At 38.9% G+C, this 9,215-nt stretch overlaps 1 protein-coding gene across 1 annotated transcript; it reads left to right on the top strand.

Moving 5' to 3' along the window:
• Positions 1–247: 247 nt before the first annotated feature.
• Positions 248–1,189, top strand: LOC132371374 (olfactory receptor-like protein OLF3). The gene is given in 1 exon segment (XM_059932614.1): positions 248–1,189. A coding segment is annotated over 1 exon segment (942 nt).
• The last annotated feature ends 8,026 nt before the right edge of the window (positions 1,190–9,215 follow it).

The raw sequence follows: 9,215 nt of genomic DNA, 5'->3' as shown, positions 1-9,215 counted from the left end.
CCAATAAATTGAATTTCAAGAATGTAACTTTTTTTCTCCTTGATTTCCAGCTGCAAAACTGGGTCCCATTGTGTTCTTCATCTACGGATACGTTCAAGCAGAGTTTGGATGATGATTTGGCTGAGACATTCAAGGAGAACTTTAAGTTCAAGTGGGTAGGTTCTCCCTGTGGTCTAAAAGCCACCTTCCAATTCTGAGTTTCCTTAATTTGTTATTTTGACATCATTAGTTCAGTCCGGAGAAACTCATGGGCCAGGGAAATAAAACGCAGACATGGGTGAGTGAGTTCATTTTGCTGCGGCTGTCCAGTGACTGGGGGACTCAAGTCTCCCTTTTTGTCTTGATCTTGGCCATGTACTTGGTGACTGTTGTGGGACGTTTCCTCATTCTTCTTCTGATCAGACTGGACAGCAGGCTTCATGCCCGCATGTATTTCTTCCTTAGTGTTTTATCTTTTGTGGACCTTTGTTATGCAAACAGATTTGCCCCACAAATGCTGGCCCACCTGCTCTCAGTCTAGAAGTCCATCCCATTCCACAGCTGTGTGCTCCAGCTCTGTGCATCCCTGGCATTGGGTGGGTCTGAGTTCTTTCTGCTGGGAGCCGTGGCCTATGACCGCTGCGTGACGGTGTGCTACCCGCTGCACTACACAGTCATCATGCACGGAGGGCTGTGCTTCGGGCTGAATGCTGGCTGCTTGGTGGCTGGTTTCATGAATTCACTGATGGAAACAATCATCACCTTTCGGCTTCTCCTGTGTCACCGTGTTCTTAATCACTTTGCCTGTGAGACCCTAGCAGTGCTACGGCTAGTCTGTGTGGACATCTACTTCAATAAGGTCATGGTGGTTGCCTCAGTATTTCTGGTGGTCATGCTTCCCTGTTCCCTGGTTCTGTTCTCCTATGGTCGTATAGTTGTTGCCATTCTGTGCATTTGTTCTACTCAGAGACGTGGCAAAGCGTCTGGGACATGCGCTTCTCACCTCACTGTGGTTTGCATGTACTTTGGGGCTCCCATCTTCACCTACCTGGGGCCACGGTCAGCCTCCTCAGTGGAAGAGGAGAAGATGGCTGCTCTAGTCTATGCAGTGCTGGCACCTATGTTGAACCCCTTGATTTACAGCTTGAGGAATAAAGAAGTTATGGCTGCTCTCTGTAAATTTTTAGAGAAACTCAGAGATAAAGGGTAAAGACTATAAGAACTTCTTGCTATCTATCATCAAAATCAAAAAGGAGATCAGATAAGTGAAGGTGGGACTGCCACACTCACACTAAGGAAGACTATTATGGTCAGACCCTTGCTTTCAAATGAAGAATTCCTCCACATGATTAATGGATTTCCTTATATAGGCCAATACCAGATAATTTACATGTCAGTGATTCAGCAGAGGGCCTTTTTTTAGATCGTCTTCTCTCAGGTATCCAGTAGTATTTAGACATCATCTGCCTATTTAAAAATTTTATTAGCGTACCAGTGTTTAAAGAAATGAGCCATGACTTCATCAAGCAGACCTGGTTTGTGGATTGAGTGGATAGATGAATTCCACCAATTAGGTTCACTTATACTTTTGTGGAACAGAATGGATAATGTCTGTTTCTCTTTCTACATGACAATGCTCCAATTGTTTGTAGAATAGCTTAATTTCCTCCAGGATAACCACAAATGGTTTTTTCAACTCTTTTAAAAATAATATCAGTTTTGAAACTTTCAATGCCATCTGTGCCTTAGTCTAGACTGTGATATTATATCCTGAAATAAATAATATATGATAGAATATTTGTTCAGGCCATTATGCTGGATCTCATTTGCTTTTAAGATGAGAAATCTGTGGCTTCACTGTAGGCTTTTTTTATTGTGGTAAAACATACAATATGTAACAAAATTTGCTGTTTTAGTCATTTTTAAGTGTACACTTCAGTGGCGTTAATTACATTCACAGTGTTGTGCAAACATCACCACTATCTTATTTCCAAAATTATTCATTACCAGTCTTTTATACAACTAATTTCCCAAGACCTGGTTCCTATAATCTGGTTACAAAGACTCTACACCCATTGCATTCTTTTCTTTTTTAGCTTAAACAAAGATATATGCATTTTGTTCTGCTAATTGTTACTGATTTTCACACATCACACCAACTTGCCAAGATTATTTTGAATCTTGATTCTCCAATTCCTTCCTTTTGTTTATTTTGTCTTTCTTTTTCAATGGATACAATAAGCAGAAAAAGTTATAAAAATAAACACCAAATAGTACATGTCAATTATGTATCACTGCAAACTTGGAAAAAAGTGGTCCACGATGTCTTATAGTTGGAATCGTATAGTATGCAGCCTTTTCAGATTGACTACTTTCACTTAGAGATTTACATTTAAGTTCATTCATGTCTTTTCATGGCTTAATCATTCATTTCTTTTTGGAACTGAATACAATTCTATTGTCTGCATGTAGCACAGTTCATGCATTTACCTACTAAAGGATATCTTGTTTGCTTCTGAGTTTTGGTAATTATGAATAAAGCTGCTTATAAACATTCGTGTTCAGGTTTTGTGTGAACATATTTTCAACTCCTTTGGGTAAATACCAAGTAGCATGATTGCTGGATCGTATGGTAAAGGTATGTTTTGCTTTGTAGAAAACCACCAAACTGTCTTCCAAAGTGGCGGTATCACTTCGCATTCCCACCAGCAATGAATGAGAGTTTCTATTCCTCCATATTTCACCAGCATTTGGTGTTGTCAGTGTTTTATATTTTGGCCATTCTAACAGGTGTGTAGTGGTATTTTACTGTTGATTTAATTTGCATTTCCCTGATGACACATGATATGAAGCATCTTTTCATATGTTTATTTGCCATCTGTATATATTCTTTGGTGAGGTGTCTGTTAAGGTCTTTGGGCCATTTTTAAATCAGGTTGTTTGTTTTCTTATTGTTGATTTTTAAGAGTTACTTGTATATTTTAGATAACAGTTCTTTATCACATGTATCTTTTGCAAAAATTTTCTCCCAGCCTCTGGATTGTCTTTTCATTCTCTTGACATCATTCACTTTTACATGGAGATAGAAATACATATTTACATATGCAAGAACTCAAAATTATGACCCATTCATCCTTCATTAAGACTACAGGCAATACAACAAAAAATGTGAAAACTTCAGACAAACGATGGTGTAAATGAAGGACCGGGGGGCATGAAACTGAAGTTGTGATAAGACAGGCAACAAGCTAAAATCCTCTAAGTGTAAAATTGAGTTTTAAAAGCTCTAAATTTCGAGGAGAGGAACCAAGATGGTGGAGTAGAAGGACGTGCACTCACTCCCTCTTGCGAGAGCACCGGAATCACAACTAGTTGCTGGACAATCATCGACAGGAAGACACTGGAACTCACCAAAAAAGATACCCCACATCCAAAGACAAAGGAGAAGCCACAATGAGATGGTAGGAGGGGCGCAATCACAGTAAAATCAAATCCCATAACTGGTGAGTGGGTGACTCACAGACTGGAGAACACTTATACCACAGAAGTCCACCCACTGGAGTGAAGGTTCTGAGCCCCACATCAGGCTTCCCAACCTGGGGGTCCGGCAACGGGAGGAGGAATTCGTAGAGAAACAGACTTTGAAGCCTAGTGGGAATTGATTGCAGGACTTCGACAGGACTGGGGGAAACAAAGACTCCACTCTTGGAGGGCACGCACAAAGTAGTGTGTGCATCGGGACCCGGGGGAAGAATCAGTGACACCAGGGGAGACTGAACCAGACCTACCTGCTAGTGTTGGAGGGTCTCCTGCAGAGGCGGGGGGGGGGCGCTGTGGCTCACTGTGGGGACAAGGACACTGGTAGCAGAAGTTCTGGGAAGTACTCCTTGGCATGAGCCCTCCCAGAGTCTGTCATTAGCCCCACCAAAGAGCCCAGGTAGGCTCCAGTGTTGGGTTGCCTCAGGCCAAACCACCAACAGGGAGGGAACACAGCCCCACCCATCAACAGTCAAGTGGATTAAAGTTTTACTGAGCTCTGCCCACCAGAGCAACAGTCAGGTCTACCCACCAACAGTCCCTCCCATCAAGCCTCTTAGATAGCCTCATCCACCAGAGGGCAGACAGCAGAAGCAAGAAGAACTACAATCCTGCAGCCTGTGGAACAAAAACCACATTCACAGAAAGATAGACAAGATGAAAAGACAGCTGTGTACCAGATGAAGGAACAAGATAAAACCCCAGAAAAACAACTGAATGAAGTGGAGATAAGCAACCTTCCAGAAAAAGAATTCAGGATAATGATAGTGAAGATGATCCAGGACCTCGGAAAAAGAATGGAGGCAAAGATTGAGAAGATGCAAGAAATGTTTAACAAAGACCTAGAAGAATTAACAAACAAACAGAGATGAACAATACAATAACTGAAATGAAAACTACACTAGAAGGAATCAATAGCAGAATAACTGAGGCAGAAGAACGGGTAAGTGACCTGGAAGACAGAATGGTGGAATTCACTGCTGCGGAAGAGAATAAAGAAAAAAGAATGAAAAGAAATGAAGACAGCCTAAGAGAAATCTGGGACAACATTAAACGCAACAACATTCGCATTATAGGGGTCCCAGAAGAAGAGAGAGAGAAAGGACGAGAGAAAATATTTGAAGAGATTATAGTCGGAAACTTCCGTAACATGGGAAAGGAAATAGCCACCCAAGTCCAGGAAGCACAGCGAGTCCCATACAGGATAAACCCAAGGAGAAACACACTGAGACACATAGTAATCAAATTGGCAAAAATTAAAGACAAAGAAAAATTATTGAAAGCAGCAAGGGAAAAACGAAAAATAACATTCAAGGGAACTTCCATAAGGTTAACAGCTGATTTCTCAGCAGAAACTCTACAAGCCAGAAGGGGGTGGCATGATATACTTAAAGTGATGAAAGGGAAGAACCTACAACCAAGATTACTCTACCCAGCAAGGATCTCATTCAGATTCGATGGAGAAATCAAAAGCTTTACAGACAAGCAAAAGCTAGGAGAATTCAGCACCACCAAACCAGCTCTACAACAAATGCTAAAGGCACTTCTCTAAGTGGGAAACACAAGAGAAGAAAAGGACCTACAAAAACAAACCCAAAACAATTAAGAAAATGATCATAGGAACATACCTATTGATAATTACCTTAAACGTGAATGGATTAAATGCTCCAACCAAAAGACACAGGCTTACTGAATGGATACAAAAACAAGACCCATATATATGCTGTCTACAAGAGACCCACTTCAGACCTAGGGACACATACAGACTGAAAGTGAGGGGATGGAAAAAGATATTCCATGCAAATGGAAATCAAAAGAAAGCTGGAGTAGCTACACTCATATCAGATAAGATAGACTTTAAAATAAAGAATGTTACAAGAGACAAGGAAGAACACTACATAATGATCAAGGGATCAATCCAAGAAGAAGGTATAACAATTGTAAATATATATGCACCCAACATAGGAGCACCTCAATACATAAGGCAACTGCTAACAGCTATAAAAGAGGAAATCAACAGTAACACAATAATAGTGGGGGACTTTAACACCTCACTTACACCAGTGGACAGATCATCCAAAATGAAAATAAATAAGGAAACAGAAGCTTTAAATGACACAATAGACCAGATAGAGTTAATTGATGTTTATAGGACATTCATCCAAAAACAGCAGATTACACTTTCTTCTCAAGTGCACATGGAACATTCTCCAGGATAGATCACATCTTGGGTCACAAATCAAGCCTCAGTAAATTTAAGAAAATTGAAATCATATCAAGCATCTTTTCTGACCACAACACTATGAGATTAGAAATGAACTACAGGAGAAAAAAAGTAAAAAACACAAACACATGAAGGCTAAACAATATGTTACTAAATAACCAAGAGATCACTGAAGAAATCAAAGAGGAAGTCAAAAAATACCTAGAGGCAAATGACAATGAAAACACGACGTTCCAAAACCCATGGGATGCAGCAAAAGCAGTTCTAAGAGGGAAGTTTATAGCTATACAAGCCTATCTCAAGAAACAAGAAAAATCTCAAGTAAACAATCTAACCTTACACCTAAAGGAACTAGAGAAAGAAGAACAAACAAAAACCAAAGTTAGCAGAAGGAAAGAAATCATAAAGATCAGAGCAGAAATAAATGAAATAGAAACAAAGAAAACAATAGCAAAGATCAATAAAACTGAAAGCTGGTTCTTTGAGAAGATAAACAAAATTGATAGACTCATCAAGAAAAAGAGGTAGAAGACTCAAATCAATAAAATTAGAAATGAAAAAGGAGAAGTTACAACAGACACTGCAGAAATACAAAGCATCCTAAGAGACTACTACAAGCAACTCTATGCCAATAAAATGGACAACCTGGAAGAAATGGACAAATTCTTAGAAAGGTATAACCTTCCAAGACTGAACCAGGAAGAAACAGAAAATATGAACAGACCAATCACAAGTAATGAAATTGAAACTGTGATTAAAAATCTTCCAATAAACAAAAGTCCAGGACCAGATGGCTTCACAGGTGAATTCTATCAAACATTTAGGGAAGAGCTAACAGCCATCCTTCTCAGACTCTTCCAAAAATTTGCAGAGGAAGGAACACTCCCAAACTCATTCTATGAGGCCACCATCACCCTGATACCAAAACCAGAGAAAGATACTACAAAAAAAGAAAATTACAGACCAATATCACTGATGAATATAGTTGCAAAAATCCTCAACAAAATACTAGCAAACAGAATCCAACAACACATTTAAAGGATCATACACCATGATGAAGTGGGATTTATCCCAGGGGTGCAAGGATTCTTCAATATATGCAAATCAATCAATGTGATACACCATATTAACAAACTGAGGAATAAAAACCATATCATCATCTCAATAGATGCATGAAAAATCTTTTGACAAATTTCAACACCCATTTATGATAAAAACTCTCCAGAAAGTGGGCACAGCAGGAACCTTCCTCAACATAATAAAGGCCATATACGACAAACCCACAGCAAACATCATTCTCAACGGTGAAAAACGGAAAGCATTTCCTCTGAGATCAGGAACAAGACAAGGATGTCCACTCTCACCACTATTATTCAACATAGTTTTGGAAGTCCTAGCCACGGCAATCAGAGAAGAAAAAGAAATAAAAGGAATCCAAACTGGAAAAGGAGAAGTAAAACTGTCACTGTTTGCTGATGACATGATACTATACATAGAGAATCATAAAAATGCCGCCAGAAAACTACTAGAGCTAATCAATGAATTTGGTAACATTGCAGGATACAAAATTAATGCACAGAAATCTCTTGCATTCCTATACACTAATGATGAAAAATCTGAAAGAGAAATTATGGAAACACTCCCATTTACCATTGCAACAAAAAGAATAAAATACCTAGGAATAAACCTACCTAGGGAGACAGAAGACCTGTATGCAGAAAACTATAAGACACTGATGAAAGAAATTAAAGATGATACCAACAGATGGAGAGATATACCATGTTCTTGGATTGGAAGAATCAATATTGTGAAAATGACTATACTACCCAAAGCAATCTACAGATTCAATGCAATCCCTGTCAAATTACCAATGGCATTTTTTATGGAAGTAGAACAAATCATCTTAAAATTTGTATGGAAACACAAAAGACCCCGAATAGCCAAAGCAGTCTTGAGGGAAAAAAATCAAACTGGAGGAATCAGACTCCCTGATGTCAGACTATATTACAAAGCTACAGTAATCAAGACAATATGGTACTGGCACAAAAACAGAAACATAGATCAATGGAACAAGATAGAAAGCCCAGAGATAAACCCACACACCTATGGTCAACTAATCTATGACAAAGGAGGCAAAGATATACAATGGAGAAAAGACAGTCTCTTCAATAAGTGGTGCTGGGAAAACTGGACAGCTACATGTAAAAGAATGAAATTAGAACACTCCCTAACACCATACACAAAAATAAACTGAAAATGAATTCAAGACCTAAATGTAAGACCGGACACTATAAAACTCTTAGAGGAAAACATAGGAAGAACACTCTTTGACATAAATCACAGCAAGATCTTTTTTGATCCACCTCCTAGAGTAATGGAAATAAAACACAAATAAACAAATGGGACCTAATGAAACTTAAAAGCTTTTGCACAGCAAAGGAAACCATAAACAAGATGAAAAGACAACCCTCAGAATGGGAGAAAATATTTGCAAACAAATCAACGGACAAAGGGTTAATCTCCAAAATATATAAACAGCTCATGCAGCTCAATATTAAAGAAACAAACAGCCCAATCCAAAAATGGGCAGAAGACCTAAATAGACATTTCTCCAAAGAACACTTATATATGGCCAAGAAGCACCTGAAAAGCTGCTCAACATCACTAATTGTTAGAGAAATGCAAATCAAAAGTACAATGAGCTATTACCTCACACCAGTCAGAATGGGCATCATCAGAAAATCTACAAATGACAAATGCTGGAGAGGGTGTGGAGAAAAGGGAACCCTCTTGCACTGTTGGTAGGAATGTAAATTGATACAGCCACAATGGAGAACAGTATGGAGGTTCCTTAAAAAATAAAAATAGAATTACCACATGATCCAGCAATCCCACTACTGGGCATATACCCAGAGAAAACCATAATTCAAAATGACACATGCACCCCAATGTTCATTGCAGCACTATTTACAATAGCCAGGTCGTGGAAGCAACCTAAATGCCCATCAACAGACGAATGGATAAAGAAGATGTGGCACATATATACAATGGAATATTACTCAGCCATAAAATGGAACGAAATTGAGTCATTTTTTGAGACGTGGATGGATCTAGAGACTGTCATACAGAGTGAAGTAAGTCAGAAAGAGAAAAACAAATATCATATATTAACGCATGTATGTGGAACCTAGAAAAATGGTACAGATGAACTGGTTTGCAGGGCAGAAGTTGAGACACAGATGTGGAGAACAAACGTATGGACACCAACGGGGGGAAACTGCAGTGGGGTGGGGATGGTGGTGTGCTGAATTGGGTTATTGGGACTGACATGTATACACTGATGTGTATAAAATTGATGACTAATAAGAATCTGCAGTATAAAGAAACAAAGAAACAAAACAACTAATACTAAACTTTCTTTGGGTTATTTGTATGGAAATATGTTAATATAAATGTTTCAGACATTACATGAAAT

This window comes from Balaenoptera ricei, chromosome 9 (genome assembly GCF_028023285.1).
Source record: "Balaenoptera ricei isolate mBalRic1 chromosome 9, mBalRic1.hap2, whole genome shotgun sequence".
NCBI lineage: Eukaryota > Metazoa > Chordata > Mammalia > Artiodactyla > Balaenopteridae > Balaenoptera > Balaenoptera ricei.
This window is presented reverse-complemented; position numbering and strand designations above follow the sequence as displayed.